The sequence below is a fragment of the Nylanderia fulva genome, unplaced genomic scaffold (assembly GCF_048542155.1).
Source record: "Nylanderia fulva isolate GAGA-0341 unplaced genomic scaffold, ASM4854215v1 Scaffold5, whole genome shotgun sequence".
NCBI classification, from domain to species: domain Eukaryota; kingdom Metazoa; phylum Arthropoda; class Insecta; order Hymenoptera; family Formicidae; genus Nylanderia; species Nylanderia fulva.
The window spans coordinates 6,589,250-6,609,222 of record NW_028190587.1 but is presented as its reverse complement, the minus strand read 5'-3'; the positions used below and the strand labels follow the sequence as shown (position 1 = coordinate 6,609,222).

Here is a 19,973-nt window from a genome sequence, read left to right as displayed (position 1 = left end):
AACGCCGTTCCGTGTTGCGCCGAGACTCTGGCTGGATTCTGTCACGAGCGAGCGATTGTTATCCGCGAGGGATTGCGCAAGGTGTCTATCTATCTCTCGCGGAGCGAAATTCGCGCGCGCGCAGGAGGCCTACGGAGATTTCAATTAAGTCGAACGAGAAGCGGTTTGCGATAATTGCTCGGCCGGCTGCGCGGAAGTAGTCGCTGCTTCTTCAGCTACGCCGCTACTATTAAACGTCGGCGAATTCATCGCGTTGTTAAACGTTCCTCCCTTGGCTTCGGATATCTGCCTCGCGAACTCGATTACGGGTTTGCATATCCGGTATAATTGAATACGGAATGAGAGAGTGGCTGTGCGTGAAAATCATCGCGATTGCGCATCGTGACTCGTTTGACTTCCACGCTCGATCGCGCGCCTTTTTTCAACCTCATAATTTAATTTGCAATCGCTCAAATTACTAGTTCCACATTGCGCTTGGTACATATACTTATGTCTCGTTAGATTATAAAGATGAAGCTATGAAGATATTTCAATATTAGAAATATATCTTCTTGGTTTTTTATTAAATTGATGAAAGTATGAATATCTTTTTCTCCGATATACATAATGTACATTATTTTACGTTTAGCAATAGTTATATTAATAAATTTCACATAACATTTGAATTCATTTAAATTCGTAAAACTCGATTTTGTGATTTCCAGGTAAATTTGATTACACACAGCGAGCAGCTGCTACGTTTCATCTACGACGGTGCAAAGCAGGAAGTGTTGATCTACATCTGGAACTTATAAAAGTGTCCATTTCTTATGCGAATGTACGGAACAATGAATAGCGCGTCAAATGATACCTACTTATAATCCTTTCTCTTGATCGATTCGTCGAATAAAAAATTGTCTACGATCGAGTGGGATTAAAATCGCCTGGAGAACACTGACGGAGAATGTGTACATTATCAAAATCAAGACGAAGCCACCGCTGTCGTCTCTGTATCCATCGGAGCGTCGCTACTCGGCGTCGACGGTCGGCGGAATGTCCCTGGTCCATCTGATCCTCGGGGCTATGTCCCTCCTTCTGAGCACCATGAGCGCCATCTGCGTTCCGGGTCACGTGCTGTCTCTCGTGTGTCTGGTACCGTCCGTCACCGGCTGTCTCGCTTGGCGACGCTGGTACATCGACCGGAACATCAGCATTTTCTTCTACGGCAGCCTCTTCTCCATGGTGGCCGCGATTCTCTGCGGCGTCGTCATGATCTTCGACATCACGGCGATTTTGAGCGCCAGACAGTCCCTAGAGTTCAGGACGACCCTCGATATCCCGCTTCATTCCCTCGAGGGTTTCAACGATGATCATTACAATATTACATCGGCCAAGAGCGATTCAAAGTTCATCGAGGATCCCGATTCTCCAGGGATCAACCAATCCAGTAAATCGCTTACTTTGGAACCCTACTTCAACGTATCGGGTTTCCATAGCGTCAGAAACGACAATAATTTCGAGGAGTCCTTGACTTTGGAGGAAAGAACCCTGGTAGCGGAAGAGAGCTTCAAGGATGACGACGCGATGAACATCACGGAATCTGTGAATCCGAAGAAGAAGAAGATGGCGATTTGGCGTAGACGGGAATACGCGAATCTGTCGAACAGGATTCTACTGACCCTGAACGTTTTGATAGCGTCCTCTCTGGAGATGTTCTGGTCCATGCTGAGCGCGCAAATTGCATTCCACGGAATGATGACTCTGCCGGAAAGCGGTAACGTCGTCGCTGGTTCGAAGACGTCGAAACTGTCGCTGCAGAAGAGAAAATCACCGGCACCCAAGCCGGACATCTTGAATCACGATTGCCGATTGTCGGAAAGTCTGCAGAACTTCGCCACTTTGCAGGATCTCACCGGTCTGGGTTCGCGACTACCCTTGCCGGAATCTAACAGGGAATTTAGGGAAAGGGTTGAGAGGTTCTTGGCGAATCAGGCGACGCACAGAGTCGTTGAAGGTGCCTGAAGTTAATCATTTTATTATGGACTGTCTATAGAAATTGTGAAACGTTCGACAAATTCTTCACTCTTCTCGCATCATTTCTTATAGGGATCCTAAGCTAATCTAAGTTTCCTTCCTGTTTTATCGGCAAAATGTGAAGTTAGATAAACTATAAATCTATTTTTTTAGAATATTTTGTCTGACATTTTTATTCCTATTAGATATTCCTATATATTGATTTATTATGATAAAGAGATAGTACTCTAGCGATCTCAGCTTCTTATATATTGTGTACTTTGTTATGTATGATTCTGTTCTTGGCATAAATGTACATTTTACGTTTAATGAAGATATATATTTATTACAATGATTTTAAATAATGTATTTTTATTTAAACTTTTGCGTATAACGTCATATATTCAATATGTTAGTATTCCATTTAAGCGTAAATCTGGTCGCAAATATTGCAGTGTCTCCGACAATAAATGTTAATTAAAAATTTATTCAGACATATTTTCACAAATTGTTTAATATCGATTTATACAATAAATATAGAAAATATTGGCAAACTGAGCATTATATAAATGACGCAGCCTAAGAAATATATAGAAAAAGAGAAAATATTTTCTTCTTTTTCTATCAGAAAAGCTCCAATGTTTGAACATATGTATATGTCAAATTTCAATTCTACAAGTCATAAAATTATTATAACGTTACTATACAGATATAAATGTAGAGAAAGAATACTTTCTGTTATATTTTCTCTTTTTTTAGTTAATCTTTAAAGCATTGTTTGATTATAAGCGAAATGCTAGATCTATTTGTATTATAATTACAAGAGTAAATGGGAACAATAAATTACATGTTGTGTAAACAATTGCGTTTCGCGCGCGCGGTTAAAATGATTGAATGCCGTCATTTATTTATAAGAACTAATTATTTACTTAAACTAAAGATTTATTGACTTTTTATTAGGCTTGTAAAAGCAAAAAATAACTAGAAAATATAAACCATGTGTAAATGTACCTTATATTAAATTTCGTGCGAATGTACGATTGCACCATCTAATTAATTAAGAGCTCTTTCGCACGCTGGATTTTATGTGCGCCGTGTGAGTCAAAAATACTGCCCTGTTTAATAAGAATATTACTCTGGAAACTCTGTCAATAAGCTACAAAATATTATGACTTTTTTATACAGATAATTATATGGAACATATGAATAAAATTATAATTTTAATATATTTTTAAAATAAATAATTAATATACATAGTTAATTAGCATTAGAAATTGCATTTGTTTTTTTGCATAATAATAATTTTAGCGTAAAAAATTGCCAAATATGTGTATGTGCTGATATGCTGTTAATATAAATTAGTAAGTTAATATAAATAAATAATAAATAAATATTTCAATTCACAAATATTGTGTATATTCAATCTGAAAATGATAGCCACACTTTTCATACGTATGTACATTCTTAAAGTTTAATAACACATGCAATACACAAAGCAATTTAAAATTTAATATTGACCAACGAAGCTGTCGGCTAAAAAAACTGTCACAATAACAATATCGCAATATTTGGGAACCACAGTCTTTTCAAACAACAAAATCCGGAAAAATCTGTTTATTATGATATTTCTGCAAGAACGCCTAAATACTTGTTTAACAATTAATCGCAGTCGTCCCTGTGTTTGGTGCCAAAAAATACGAGTATAGTTGCATACTTTTAGATTCTTTACGACAGAAAAAAATTTATTTGTTAATAAAATAAGGCCCGGAAGAGGTTCTACTTAACAAGATATTTATGCATATGCGCATGTAAATCACTGCATCCAATTTTTTTGATTAATTGATATATGTGATTTTAAAGATTTCTTTTCATCTAGAATGATTAGTTATCATTTCTAATATGTTTAACCAAATTAAACTAATGTTTTTAAAGTAATTAAAAATATGTTTATTCGATTAATGATTAACCAGTTTCTGCGATTATTCATCTAATTGTTTAATCGAGTGTTAATCGTTTCTTTTAATTAAAATCAGTTAATCGATTTTAAATTAATCGGTTAAAATGATCACGAGCCGTAATATGGGTAGATACACATATACACACATTCAGGCAAGCAAAATATAATAAACACGAAGACAAAAAGGTCACACACTAATACACAGACGTACATAAAAAAAACGTAAATATGATGATACAATTGAACTAGCAACCGTTTCGAGACTCTCGCACACCTTCAGTACCATCTAAATTACTGGAACGAACAGACGATCGTTGCCAAACAGCAAATTTATATAGTGAACATTACTTTTCAATTTCTTTGGAACGTCACTGCGCATCACTATCCGCATTGTCTTATCCGTAATGCACTTAAAACCACAAGATATTATAAATTTAGTTTGAATTATTTATATTAAAAAATGTAATATATTTAAATCTGTTCATTGTCTTAAATTTCTTTATTATTTTGCTATATAGATATATACACCAATAATTTTTTTTATAAATTATCGTAAAATTGATAACTCATAATCATAAAACAAAATAATATTATGAGAATTTTATAAAAGCTTTTTTCATTAAAAAATATATTTATTAAATATGTATTCATATCACAATTAAGATATTAATAACGGATATTGGGTGAACAGTGTATGAACCAATGATAGTGATCAACATTATGTAGTTAAAATATTGTGTATCGTCGTTCTGCGTCACTTCGCAGATATCAATATTATAACATTTTTTTACTACTTTCTTATGATAAAAGTATCTTCTGCAATTTTAAATGATTACAGATCGTTGACCTCTATAGCCTTTACTAGTCGAGATATCGTGTAACAATTGCCATCCGTGAATAGAGATAAGAATGTTAAACGTGAGACTATGTTTGATCTCTATTTTGAAATGCATTCTTACTCTTCAAATACTCAATCAACCTGTTTTGGTCCACAGTGGTAAGACTTTTATTTACCAGATGTTGTATTTAAATAATTTTAGAATTAGCTAGATAAAGCTGAGATAAAAATATGTAAATTTACCTTAAATTTTTCATCTAAGATGCAGATAATATATATTCTTATTATCTATCTAAAGATAAAATAACAAAATTTCAATAAAGTTAGAAGATGTAATAAAGTTTATTGATAGTTATACAAATAGCAAAAAAATTTATAACAAAAATTAATTTTGTTAAATAAAAAAATTCTATATCTGCGACAAGACAGATTTTGTTTGCAATATTGAACAATTTGTTAAAACTAAAGTAGTCTTATTGCTGTTACAATGTATATATATTTAATAAGAGCGATCTTTCCTTGTAACACACAAAAAAATTATCTATTTATCTTTATATTTATGAAGATGCGACCTCTATTTTGACATCGCGTATATTTTTCGGATCACGATAAAAAGATTTCGATATATGTTTATATATAAATACTTATTTTCTGTAATAAATAAACCATCTTTCAGTGCCATCCGTCTCCGTTGCATCGACGAACAAAGTAAAAGTACATGTGTCTGAAGGGGTATTAGTCGGCATTATTGAGAATACTGTTTATGGCACATATTATAATGCTTTTCGTGGAATACCATATGCTAAACCTCCAGTGGGTGAACTCAGATTTCAAGTAAGTACAGAGAATGATTATAAATATTACTATCTTTGTTAAAATATTTACTTTACAATTGATATAAACTGTTTGTTGAATAATTTTATAAAAAATATAAGATACAGTAATTTAGAAAAAATTAGAAATAAAATCTAGTTATACAGAAGACTCTATTGAATTTAGAAATAATTCTACAGTTTAAAGTTTTAAAGCATTGAAAATAGCACTTGAAATTACGGGAAGTTTCACTCGAGTTCGCGTGACAAATTAATGTGCTCGATTGCGTTAATAAAAATGTATTCTTGTACTTTGATAATTGAATTAAACAAAGTGTAATAAAAATTAGACAAATAATTATTCTGACATTAAACAATAAGGGTAATAGAATTTTTCAAGGGGCTGTCAGAACTATCAACAGAACTGTCGATAATCGAAAAAATTTTTAACTTAAATTTTATTTAAAAAATTTTTTATAAATTTTTTATATCTAGATAAAAAATAAAATTACACGGCGATTCATCTAGAAAACTTCCAGATAATATTATTTTTAAGGTTGCTTATGTAAACAGTTATAAAAGAAATGTAAATTATAAATGGGATATAAAAATATATTTATACTTTATTTTTAAATTTTTATCATTTATTGCTTAAGTTCTAGTAATTAATTATTTTTATGCTATGACTCTAAACCAAATAATATGAATAATTTAGTAACGATAATTTTTTTTTATTTAAGATACAGATATTGATATAGATAATATGCAGATATAGATAAGATATAGATAAGATGGCGCCAAAATTTTATCTAGTTAATCATCTATAAAATTTTATTTAGATAACAAACACTGATTCTAGGATCCGCAACCACCAGAACCATGGTCCGGCGAAAGAAACGCTGCGTTTTACGGAAATATCTGTCTTCAAGTGGATATTTTCACATATCAAACCATAGGCGACGAAGACTGTCTCAACTTGAACGTGTATACCAGAAACATAAATCCCCCAAAAAATAGTTCTGTGATGGTGTGGATACATGGTGGAAACTTTATTGTCGGAGACAGCACCTGGTCTTTTTACGGTCCCGATTATATCATTCAAAAAGATGTGGTACTCGTTACCCTGAATTACAGATTAGGTGCTTTAGGTAAAGTAATAATTACCTCGAAATCATTTTATGTTACTTTCGTTCGATGATTTATTTTTTTAAGTAAACACATACATACGCATTCTACTTTCCACAATCCAAATAATTTACGTGTATGTATAATTTTTTTAAATACCAATTTCAAAACAATAACCAATTCTCATAACATAACTTTTTCATAAATTTTAACGTTTTATAAATTTTCATAAATTTTTTTTTTTTTTTTAATTAGTTGTCGAATTATAAATATTTAAACAAGCTTGTAAAATCAATTTATTTAATCGTTGAAATTTTTTTTATATTTAAATAACTTATATAAATAAAAAAGGAATATAAAATAGTCGACCAAACTAACACAAATTAAAATTTATTAAGTTTCACGACGTTTCGACCATGTACTGGTTGTGACTCTTATCAAGTGAAAAACGTTAAAAATAATTCGACCACATGGTCGAAACGTCGTGAAATTTAATAAACTTCAATTTGTGCTAGTTTGGCCGACTATTTAATATTCCTTATTTTATTAACTAGCGTGTGCGAATATTTAAAACTTGATATAAATAAACTTTACTATAAACGTATTTACAACATGTTTTTTTTATAATTTTTTTAGGTTTTCTCAATTTATATACGAACAAGGCAACGGGAAATCAGGGCTTAAAAGATGTAGTTATGGCGTTAAGATGGGTTCGAAAATATATATCGCAATTCGGTGGAGATCCCAATAAAATCACAATTTTTGGTGAAAATGCGGGTGCAGTGATGGTTCACTATCTGACTATTTCACCGTCAGCTGAAGGTACAAATCAAAAAGACAATTAATATTAATATACATATTAAAAATATTTAAGAACACATTTTATATATAAAAATAAAAAATATATTATAGCTTTGCTATATCAAAATTTTTAATTAAAAGATTTTTTTTATTTTGTAACTTAAATCTCGATTGCAAACTATTTAATATCAACGTTTTAAAACGTCGTAGAAAATTACTTGGAAGATAACTGATAACATCTTTCAGTAAAGAAAAATCGATTCTAAATTATAATTGAAAATTAAAAAAACGCTGATTAATTTTATATGTTATATTGAGTCGAAAAAGTAAAAAGCAAAGATTTCAAGATAAAATCATATAAAACTTCTTCGAGTGCCAATTATATTGTGCGAATGTGCATTTAACAGGTTTATTTCATAAAGCAATATGTCAAAGTGGCGCTGCTACAGTTCCTTGGGCTTTCACTGAACGAAACAATGCTATCTATAACGGTCTGATGTTAGCTCAGAGACTTGGTATTAAGACTTCAGATCCAAAAGTCGCCTTGCAATTTCTGAAAGACATAAACGGAAGTAGATTGATAGGAGTGTTGGAGATGCTTGAATCATACGTAAATATTGCAACGCTTTATTACGATTATTGAAATAATAATGTTCGATGAATTACAATAAATTATTTTTTTCATATTGATAATATTATGTTCTTGCAGAATGGCTTAGATAATTTGCTTGCATTTACGCCGACCATAGATTCCGAGTCATCAGATCCATTTTTATCAGAAGATCCATTGCAATTATTACGCAATGGAGTTAAAATACCAATAATGTTCGGATATAATAGCCAGGAAGGCAATTTTTTCTTATATGCCAAATTTTTCGGTCGTAAGTATATATATTTGATTTTGCTTTCATTATTACACATTAATCTTATTATATCATGAATAACTGTTTCATGTATAATCTTTATACAAAAGCGATCTGCAATATTTTGATGTACACACAATGTTATAATAAATTTAATCAATATTAATAAGTTTTAGGATTTTACATCAATATGTAACTTTTAAATGTACAAAGAATTATTAATTATTTATTAATGAAACCGTTTTGTTTCAAAGTAATAGAGTTACATATTTATTTAAAATATCTAAATAAAAAATCGTTATAAAAATTAAAATATAAAAATTATATTAAAATTAAATTAACCAAAATTAAATAAAATTAAAATTAAAATTGTTTTCAGAGTTAACCTACGAAAAATTGGTGGGAATTAATTGTGATTTCAAGCAAGCCATATATCCTAGAGTTTTGAGTGAATTACGACAACTAGGGATTACGGTATCAGAATTACGAGCATTGTATTTAAAAGAAGATAATGAAGTGTCATCCAAAACTATAATTGATCTTGCTAATTTTGTTGGCGATCAGCATATCCATAGAGGCGTTATACAAGCAATTGATTTTCAAATGAGTTCTCCATTTGTTAACGAGTCGACCTACTTGTACAGATTTGCGTACCAAAGTGAAACTTCTTCTATGTTGAAAATATTTTTTAAAGACTTGCCTTCAGGTATTGCGTTGATAATTAAAGTAGAACTATGTAAAAATCAAATTAATATTAGAGTTAGACAAGAAGTGAACGTGAAATTAAATGTCTTTAAATTTCTAGATATGATTGTAAGAAGACACACGTAGTTTTGGAGAAATTTGATTAAAAAAAATTTAGAGAATATTTAAATATAAATTTTAGATTGCACTTGTAATGTGTATTGGAAAAATTATCAACTTTTGAGATTAATTTACATAATAATATTTTGTAGGTGTATTTCACTTCGAGGAACTGGGTTATTTATTTTATCCTTATATAGGAAAAGATTTTAATGTGGCGCCATATACATATAATACGCCAGCATTTAAAATAATGAATTACTTAACGGAGATGTGGACAGATTTTGCTAACACGGGGTATCCTAGCCTTGACATTTCTTACGAATCTTTATTGTAACATCGTACAATCGCATAATAATAACCAATTACACATTTATTGCAGAAATCCAACGTCTTCAGCTAATTTTATATGGATTCCAGTAAAAACTGGAACTATGTATAATTATTTAAATATTGATGTTAAACCTGCAATGAGAATTCTTAGGAAAGGAAAAGAACGATGGGATTGGAAATACACATTAAAAGCATATGGTATCCAAATGTAACACAGATATATAGTATGAGATAAAATATGAAGAAATCTAACTAAAATTAAATAGCAGTGAAAAAACTTTTTTGATGCAACACAAGACTGACAGTGGAAAATAATGTGATGTATCAAAAGTGACCAAAGCTAAACTGTTTTCTTAATTCGGAATCCTCCTTTTTTTTTAAACGCATTATCTATTCATTAAATATAAATATGTACATATATATACTGAATATAATATACATATATGTTTATTGTATGCAATATTATCACAAATAATACGTATATTGTATACATATTATTTTTCTAAATATTTTTTATTTTTAATACTTGTAAAGTAATACCAAAGAATATTTTACAATTCTTGGTCACAGATTTATAAAACCCCAGACGTATGAAAAATATATTGTTTTAAAAATAAAATGTCTTTTTTTCTTTCCATGTATCTCTATTATCTACATGTATATCTATATAAATACATTTTCACATTCTCTATTTAAAAAAAAACTAATGTCCTGAAGAATGATAACTGGGTTCTTACAAAACTATATATTATCGACTCATGCGATAGACTGACTCATAATTCCAATAAGAAAATTTTCGAGAAGTGCCTTCTCACGTGTCTTGTTATTTTTGTTGGCGAACTTGAAACTCAAATTTTCTTATCCACAATTGGGAATTGGAGAGTCTCGATTATACGGAAATTGCAGTTAAATAAACAGTTAGGGACAAACGACGTAATGTTTTTCAAGTTTTTTTTAATTGTTAGCTAATTTCATATAATTGCGAACAATTAGGAAAGAAACGATCAATCACCATTGAATAATTTGCAAAAATTCGTGGAAGAGTTTTTGAAAGTTAGAAAAAATATAATATAATCTTTACTGTAAGTTGATTTTTAAATTACAACAATGACAATCTCAGGTAATCTTGGAAAATTTATATTTCTATAATTTATTTTTAATGTATTACGACAGTTCTGCTTTTTATTAAATACTTCTAGCGTAATATGTAAAAAATTATATAAAAAAGTGTATAAGGTAAACATTATTATTTTCTTTTATTTTAACGCATCCTCTTATTATGCAATAGGAGATGCATTTTCGTATTGATTACAATTATCACATATATAAAGAATAAATCTTGATTAAGAATAGATAAACTTATAGATTCGTAATATTTCGTATGTAGTCCTCTTCGCAAAATCATCCTTTATTCTTAATCATTGTCAAGTACATTATTCGACGTTTAACACGTCAGGCTTGCTATGACTCTGCTGCTTGCTCTTAAGGTACACTTTTCATTCACTTATTAAACGGCATTAAGCTATCGCGCGCTACAATGTAACTTTTACCGGATGATAAAATACGTATTTTTTATTTATACACGTTTACGTCTCTCGAGCGATCTATAACGAAAATAGACAACCGACGAGTGTCTTAATTAATTCGATTGATCTCTCTATATTGTCCTGGGTCTATCTGAATTGTAATTTCCAAAAGCGAGTGTCCGCGAAGAAATAAATTAAAATTACGAATGGTGATAAAATGAAAAAATTAAACTCTCATTAAATAAACATATTTTCTTATAATTATAAACATAGTGTTTGATCATTGATTAGAGAATAGTCTAACAAATTATGTAGCTATAACATCCAATTGGCAAAAGTAAAGCACGTTTTTGTATATGGTATATATCACGTATTCAACAAAGAACAATTTAATTGGCAATTTTAACTTCTCTGTATAATACGCATCAAATATATATATATAAAGAATTTAAGTAAAATTATACCTATTACTACTACAAGTCAAGTGCAATAAATAACACAAAAGAATGAATATATCTGATGAAAGAAGTGAATATTTTTCTAATAAAATAAAACGTCTGCTCGCTTTTGTAGATACATTTTCAAGAAATAATTCGGCTAAGAAACTAGTATTAATTTTTCTTCATTTTTTATCATTCAATCTTTTTCTATATGTTCTCCCTCATATTATAGATAATTTCTTGAGTATACTTAACACTCATTATTATTCATTATTATGTTTAACACGAGCAACATCGCTTAATATGCAAAAATACACAGATTTTGGCACGAATATTTTTTTCTTATGCGATTAACATTTTTTTCCGGCAGTTGTTCGTATTTCAATACGATCGTTCAAGCTGCTTTATTAATTACAATTATTAATGCATACTGCTCTACGTTGAACACAAGGACGTTTTATGCGCCTAAATTGTTTGTTCTCATCATTTTGCATTTTATGATTTATATTTACGTGTACTCTTTAATTAAATATGTACGTGTATATAGCTTACAATTAACCGACATGCTTATTACGAAGAGAATTAATGGCAATTTATAATTGCAGTAATCTCATCGAAATCAAGATTTAGTTATTTGATGTTATCGTAGTTCATATCACTCTGTATCTTATATCGAATTCTTTGTTTCTTTCTTTCTCTCTTTTTTTATCATATATTTTTTATGCCATGATGACGAGTCGTCAATCAGGTCATGTAAGTAATGTAGATATAGAATGCAATGTCTGTCAAAAAGACGAAATGAATTACTATTAAATATAACTATTATTTATGCAAGAGACTCTTAAAAGAACTCATTATGTCGCATAAATGTCACTTCTACCTATAGTATTTAAGAGGTATAAAACGTTGTTTTTTTTAAACTAGTTTCATTAGCAACACAGTCTATTTCGAGAGAAAAAAAATTGATGCGACATTCATTTCCAAATCATTAAATTTCACGCTTTATTGATTATAACTTATAGCAGTTTAAAATTTAAAAATGACTAACGAGGCTGTTGGCTAAAAAAACTGTCACAATAACAATATCGCGTTTGGAAATCATAGTTCTATCAAACAAGAAGATCCGGAAAAATCTGTTTATCATGATATTTCTGCTTGGACGCCTAAATACTCGTTTAACAATTTATCGCAGTTGTGTTTGATGTCAAAAAATACGAGTATAGCTGCAGTCTTTTAGATTATTTACAACAGAAAAAATTTATTTGTTAATAAAAAAAAGCCCGGTAAAGTTCTACTTAACAAAATATTTATGCATATGCGTATGTGAATCACTGTATCCAATTTCTCTGATTAATTGATATATTTAATTTTAAAGATTATTTTCTTCTAGAATGATTAATTATTATTTTTAATATATTTAACCAAATTAAATTAAAGTTTTTACACTTCTTTATGTATATGTATATATACGAAGCAATAGATGCACTTGTTTGAATATAGAAGCTTAATTTAACACTTCTTTCTTTTATTTGTAGACTACACAGTTACATATTATAAAATTCTAATAAAAATAACAAGTAATTGAAAATATGTTTATTCGATTAATGATTAACCAGTTTCTGCGATTAATCAATTAATTGTTTAATCGAGTGTTAATCGTTTCTTTTAATTAAAATCAGTTAATCGATTTTAAATTAATCGGTTAAAACGATCACGAGCCGTAATATGGGCAGATACACATATAAACACATTCAGGCAAACAGAATATAATAAACACGAAGACGAAAAAATCACACACTAATACACAGACGTACATGAAAAAAAACGTAAATATGATGATACAATTGAACTAGCAACCGTTTCGAGACTCTCGCACACCTTCAGTACCATCTAAATTACTGGAACGAACAGACAGTCGTTGCCGAACAGCAAATTTATATAGTGAACATTACTTTTCAATTCTTTGGAACGTCACTGCGCATCACTATCCGCATTGTCTTATTCGTAATGCAATTAAAACCACAAGATATCAACAACATATACAGTAAATTCAGTTTGAATTATTTATATTAAAAAATGTAATATATTTAAATCTGTTCATTGTCTTAAATTTTTATTATTTTGCTATATAGATATATACACCAATAATTTTTTTTATAAATTATCGTAAAATTGATAACTCATAATCATAAGACAAAATAACATTATGAGAATTTTATAAAAGCTTTTTTCATTAAAAAATATACTTATTAAATATGTATTCATATCACAATTAAAATAATAATAACTGATATTGAGTGAACAGTGTATGAACCAGTGATAGTGGTCAACATCATGTAGTTAAAATATTGTGTATCGTCGTTCTGCGTCACTTCGCAGATATCAATATTATAACATTTTTTTTATTTTTTTTTTATGGTAAAAGTATCTTCTGCAATTTTAAATGATTACAGATCGTTGATTTCACTAGCCTTTACTAGTCGAAATATTGTGTAACAATTGCCATCCGTGAATAGAGATAAAAATGTTAAACGAGAGGCTATGTTTGATCTCTATTTTGAAATGCATTCTAACTTTCCAAATACCCTATCAACTTGTTTTGGCCCATCAAGGTGAGACTTTTATTTACCAGATGATCAGTGTTGTAATTTTAAATGATTTTAAATTAAGCTAAATAAAGCTGAGATGAAAATATGTAAATTCATCTTAAATTTTTCATATAAAATACAGATAATATATATTTTTATTATCTATCTAAAGATAAAATAACAAAATTTCAATAAAGTTAGAAGGTGTAATAAAATTTATTAATAATTATACAAATAGAAAAAAAATTTATAACAAAAATTAATTTTGTTAAATAAAAAAATTCTATATCTGCGACAAGACAGATTTTGTTTGCAATATCGAACAATTTGTTAAAACTAAAGTAGTCTTTTTGCTGTTACAATGTATATATATTTAATAAAAGAGGTCCTTTCCTTGTAGCACACAAAAAAATTATTTATTTATTTTTATATTTATCAAGATGCGATCTCTATTTTGACATCGCGTATATTTTTCGGATCACGATAAGAGGATTTCGATATATGTTTATATATAAATACTTATGTTTTGTAATAAATTAACCACAGAGCATACATCTTTCAGCGCCATCCGCTTCCGTTGCATCGACGAACAAAGTAAAAGTACATGTGTCTGAAGGGGTATTAGTCGGCATTATTGAGAAAACCATTTATGGCTCATATTATAATGCTTTTCGTGGAATACCATATGCTAAACCTCCAGTGGGTGATCTCAGATTTCAAGTAAGTACAAAGAATGATTATAAATATTACTATCTTTGTTAAAATATTCACTCTAACAAGTGATACAAACTGTTTGTTGGATAATTTTATAAAAAATGAAAAATACAATAATTTACAAAAAATTAGAAATAAAATCTAGTTATACAGGAGACTCGATTGAATTTAGAAATAGTTCTGCAGTTTAAAGCATCGAAAATAGCACTTGAAATTACGGAAGGCTTCACCCGAGTTCGCATGACAAATTATTGTGCTCGATTGCATTAGTAAAAATGTACCCTTGTACTTTGATAATTGAATTAAACAAAGTGTAATAAATATTAGACAAATAATTATTCTGACATTAAACAATAAGGGTAATCTATAGAACTTTTCAGGAGGCTGTCAGAATTGCCAACAGAACTGCCGATTATCGAAAAAAATTGTAACTTAAAATTTAATTTAAAAATTTTTTAAAAATTTTTTATATCTAGATAAAAGATAAAATTACATGGAGATTCATATAGACAACTTTTGGATAATATTATTTTTAAAATCGCTAAAGTAGACATAGTTATAAAAGAAATGTAAATTATAAATGAGGCATAACAATATATTCATACTTTTATTTCTAAATGTTTATCACTTATTGCTCAAGTTCCAGTAACTAATTATTTTATACTATGACCCTAAATCAAATAATCTGAATAATTTAGTAACGATAACCTTTTTTTATATCTAAGATGCAGATATAGATAATACATATTTTTTATGATTTATATCAAAATAAGATGGCGCCAAAATTTTATCTGACTGATCATCTATAAAATTTTATTTGGATAACAAACACTAATTGCAGGATCCGCAAGCACTACCAGAAAAATGGTCTGGCGAAAGAGACGCTGCGTTTTACGGAAATATCTGTCTTCAGGTGGATCTTTTCACTTACCAAATCATAGGCAACGAAGACTGTCTCTATTTGAATGTGTATACCAACAACTTACACCCTTCAGAGAGACGAGCTGTAATGGTGTGGATACATGGTGGAGGCTTTTTTGCGGGAGACGGTACCTGGACTTTTTACGGTCCCGATTATTTCATGCGAAAGGATGTGGTACTCGTTACCCTGAATTACAGATTAGGTGCTCTAGGTAAAGTATTAATTAGCTCGACATCATTTTATGTTACTTTCGTTCGATGATCTATTTCTTTTTAAGTAAACACATACACACGCGTTCTACTTTCCACAATTCGAATAATTTACGTGTATACTTGTATATAATTTTTTTTAAAACCAATTTCAAAACAATAACCAATTCTTATAACTTATAACGTTTCCATAAATTTTAACGTTTCATAAATTTTCATAAATTTTGTTTTTTTTTAAACAGTTGTCAAATTATAAGTAATTAAAAAATCTCGTGGAATCAATTTATTGAATTGTCAAAATTTTCATATATTTATATAACTTACATAAATAAATGAGGAATATTAAATCGTCGGCCAAACTAACACAAATTAAAATTTATTAAGTTTTACTACGTTTCGACCATGTGGTTGTGATTCTTATCAAGTAAAAAACTTTAAAAATAATTCAACCACATGGTGGAAACGTCGTGAAACTTAATAAATTATAATTCGTGCTAGTTTGGTCGACTATTTAATATTTCTTATTTTAATTACTAGCGAATGCGAATATTTAAGACTTGATTATATAAATAAACTTTACTATAAACGTATTTACAGCATGTTTCTTTTATTATCTTTTTAGGTTTTCTCAATTTATATACGAACAAGGCGCCGGGAAATCAGGGCTTAAAAGATGTAGTTATGGCGTTAAGATGGGTTCGAAAACATATATCGCAATTCGGTGGAGATCCCAATAAAATCACAATTTTTGGTGAAAGTGCGGGTGCAGTGATGGTTCACTATCTGACTATTTCACCGTTAGCTGAAGGTACGAATCAAAAAGGCAGTTAATATTAATATACATATTAAGAATATTTAAGAACACATTTTATATAAAAAAATAAAAAATATTTTATAGCTTTGCTATATTAAAACTTTTAATTACAAGATTTTTTTTATTTTAACTTAAATCTCGTTTGCGAACTACTTAATATCGACGTTTTAAAACGTTGTAGAAAATTACTTGGAAGATAACTGATAACATCTTTCAGTAAAGAAAAATCGATTCTAAATTGATAATTGAAAATTAAAAGAACACTGATTAATTTTATGTGTTATATTAAGTCGAAGAAGTAAAAAGCAAAGATTTCAAGATAAAATCATATAAAACTTCTTTGAGTGCTAATTATATTGTGCGAATGTGTACTTAACAGGTTTATTTCATAAAGCAATATGTCAAAGTGGCGTCGCGACTGTTCCTTGGGCTTTCACTGAACGAAAGGATGCTATCAATAGCGGTCTGTTTTTAGCTCAGAAACTTGGTATAACGACTTCAAATCTGAAAGATGCCTTAAATTTTTTGAAATGCGTAGACGGAAGTAGATTGATAGAAATAATATTGGAGATCCTTGCAGCATACGTAAATATCGCAACGCTTTATTACGATTATTGTCATAATAATGTTCGATGAATTACAATACATTATTTTGTTTACATTGATAATATTATGTTCTTGCAGAATGGCTTAGATAATTTGCTTGGATTTACGCCGACCATAGATTCCGAGTCATCAGATCCATTTTTATCAGAAGATCCATTGCAATTATTACGCAATGGAGTTAAAATACCAATAATATTCGGATTTAATAACCAGGAAGGCAATTTTTTCATGAATGCCAATTTTTTCGGCCGTAAGTATATATATTTGCTTTTGCTTTTCATTATTACACATTATTATTAGTATATCATGAATAACTGTTTCATGTAAAATTTTCATAGAAAATCGGCAATATTTTGAAAATATTTTGATGTGTTTACATAATGTTACAATAAATTTAATCAATATTAATAAGTTTCAGGATTTCATCAATATGTAACTTTTAAATGTACAATAAATTATTAATTGTTTATTAATGAAAAATTGTTATAAAGATTAAAAAATAAAATTAAAATTAAAATAAATATAATTAAATAAAATTAAAATTAAAATTGTTATTAAAATTGTTTCAGAGGTAAACAACAACACTTTAAACCAAATTAATTCTGATTTCAAAAAAGCCATATATCCTAGAGTTTTGCATCAATTAACACAATTAGGGATCACGGTACCAAAATTACGAGAATTGTATTTTGGTAATAGAGCAGTGTCAGAAAATACTTTAATGGATCTTTCTAATTTTATCGGCGATCAGCATATCCATAGAGGCGTTATACAAGCAATTGATTTTCAAATGAATTCTCCATTTGTTAACTTGACCTACATGTACAAATTTTCGTACGAAAGTGAAAACTCTCCTATGAAGAAAATATTTTTCAAAAATCCGTTTCCAGGTATTGCGTTGTTAATTAAAGTAGAACTATGTAAGAATCAAAATAATATTAGAGTTAGAAAAGAAGTAAACGTGAAAATTTCTAGATATGATTGTAAGAAGACACACGTAGTTCTAGAGAAATTTGATTAAGAAAAATTTAGAGATTATTTAAATATATATTTTAAATCGCACTTGTAATGTATTGGAAAAATTATCAGCTTTTGAGATTAATTTACATAACAATATTTTGTAGGTACAACTCACTTCGAGGAACTGGGTTATTTATTTTATCCTTATATAGGAAAATATTTCGATTTTGTACCATTTATATATCATGCGCTGGATTATAAAATGATGGAATACATAACGGAGATGTGGACATCTTTTGCTAAAATGGGGTATCATAGACTTGACATTTTTACGAATCTTAATTGCGACATCGTACAATCACGTAATAATAATCAATCACTAATTTATTGCAGAAATCCAACGTTTACTACTCTTTTTAAATGGACTCCAGTGAGATTTTCTAATAAGTATGATTATTTAAATATTAATTATATATTTCTAATGGAGTCATTTAAAAAAGGAAAACAACGATGGGATTGGGAAAACAAAATTAAATTATTCAAAAACGTTACGAAACGTCACACAGAGCTATAGTATGAAATAAAAAATGAAGAAATCTAACTAAAATTAAATACCTAGCTTTGAAACAAAATTTTTTGATGCAACAAAAGACTGACAGTGGAAAATAATGTGATGTATCAATGGTGATCGAAACTAAACTGTCTTTATAATTTGGAATCCACCTTTTTTTTAAAACGCATTATCTATTTATTAAATATAAATATGTACATATATATACTGAATATAATATACATATATGTTTATTGTATGCAATATTAAGGCAAATAATACGTATATTGTATATACATATTATTTTTCTAAATATTTTTTACTTTTAATACTTTTAAAGTAATTCCAAAGAATATTTTACAATTCTTGGTCACAGATTTATAAAACCCCAGACCTATGAAAAATATATTGTTTTAAAAATAAAATGTCTTTTTTTCTTTCCATGTATCTCTATTATCTCCATGTATATCTATATAAATACATTTTCATATTCTCTATTTAAAAAAAAACTAATGTCCTGAAGAATGATAACTGGGTTCTTACAAAACTATATATTATCGACTCATGCGATAGACTGACCCATAATTCCAATAAGAGAATTTTCGAGAAGTGCCTTCTCACGTGTCTTGTTATTTTTGTTGGCAAACTTGAAACTCAAGTTTTCTTATCCACAATTGGGAATTGGAGAGTCTCGGTTGTCCGGAAATTGCAGTTAAATAAACAGTTGGGGACAAACGACGTAATTTTTTTCAAGTTTTTTTTAATTGTTAAATAATCTCATATAATTGCGAACAATTTGGAAAAAAATGTTCAATCGCCATTGAATAATTTACAAAATATTGTGGAATAATTTTTGAAAGTTTGAAAAAATATAATCCTTATTCTAAGCTGATTTTTAAATTACCGCAATGATAATTTCAGGAAATCTTGAAGAATTTTTCTTTTTATAATTTATTTTTAATGTGAATCAAGTATTTCTTTTCTACGTAAGATTTGTGTAACTAAAGCGGGTAAAAAATGCGAACGTAAAAAACAAATCGATCAATCACAATCGAGCATTAATATTACGATTGGTCTGCCTTTTATGAAATAGTTCTAGCGTAGTATGTAAAAAAGTAA

The 19,973-nt window shown here is 29.0% G+C and overlaps 3 protein-coding genes across 6 annotated transcripts; all 3 read left to right on the top strand.

Annotated features, from left to right (window-relative positions):
• Window positions 1-891: 891 nt before the first annotated feature.
• LOC114941680 (uncharacterized) lies at window positions 892-3,186 on the top strand (the record flags this gene model as incomplete). The annotated part of the gene is made up of 1 exon (XM_029316735.2): window positions 892-3,186. A coding segment is annotated over one exon (1,110 nt), but the record flags the coding sequence as incomplete, so codon positions are not given.
• A 1,049-nt stretch (window positions 3,187-4,235) lies between these two features.
• On the top strand, window positions 4,236-9,947 carry LOC114941733 (juvenile hormone esterase-like). 3 transcript variants are annotated; one of them, XM_085486967.1, is made up of 10 exons: window positions 4,236-4,286; window positions 4,788-4,946; window positions 5,464-5,621; window positions 6,459-6,747; window positions 7,361-7,546; window positions 7,933-8,135; window positions 8,235-8,406; window positions 8,768-9,094; window positions 9,345-9,489; window positions 9,575-9,947. In XM_085486967.1, the coding sequence occupies exons 2-10, from the start codon at window positions 4,859-4,861 to the stop codon at window positions 9,735-9,737; spliced, it is 1,731 nt and encodes a 576-aa protein (XP_085343093.1). In that variant the 5' UTR covers window positions 4,236-4,286; window positions 4,788-4,858; the 3' UTR covers window positions 9,738-9,947. The 3 variants fall into 3 exon arrangements, with proteins under 3 accessions (XP_085343093.1, XP_029172662.2, XP_085343094.1); XM_029316829.2 differs by having other exon boundaries at window positions 4,242-4,350; XM_085486968.1 differs by lacking the exon at window positions 4,236-4,286 and adding an exon at window positions 4,346-4,411.
• Window positions 9,948-13,385: 3,438 nt separating this feature from the next.
• On the top strand, window positions 13,386-19,279 carry LOC146721347 (juvenile hormone esterase-like). 2 transcript variants are annotated; one of them, XM_085487043.1, is made up of 10 exons: window positions 13,386-13,535; window positions 13,945-14,103; window positions 14,642-14,799; window positions 15,635-15,926; window positions 16,547-16,732; window positions 17,118-17,323; window positions 17,423-17,594; window positions 17,914-18,234; window positions 18,469-18,613; window positions 18,698-19,279. In XM_085487043.1, exons 2-10 carry the CDS (start codon window positions 14,016-14,018, stop codon window positions 18,876-18,878), a joined length of 1,749 nt encoding a protein of 582 aa, XP_085343169.1. In that variant the 5' UTR covers window positions 13,386-13,535; window positions 13,945-14,015; the 3' UTR covers window positions 18,879-19,279. The 2 variants fall into 2 exon arrangements, with proteins under 2 accessions (XP_085343169.1, XP_085343170.1); XM_085487044.1 differs by having other exon boundaries at window positions 13,386-13,569.
• Window positions 19,280-19,973: the final 694 nt, after the last annotated feature.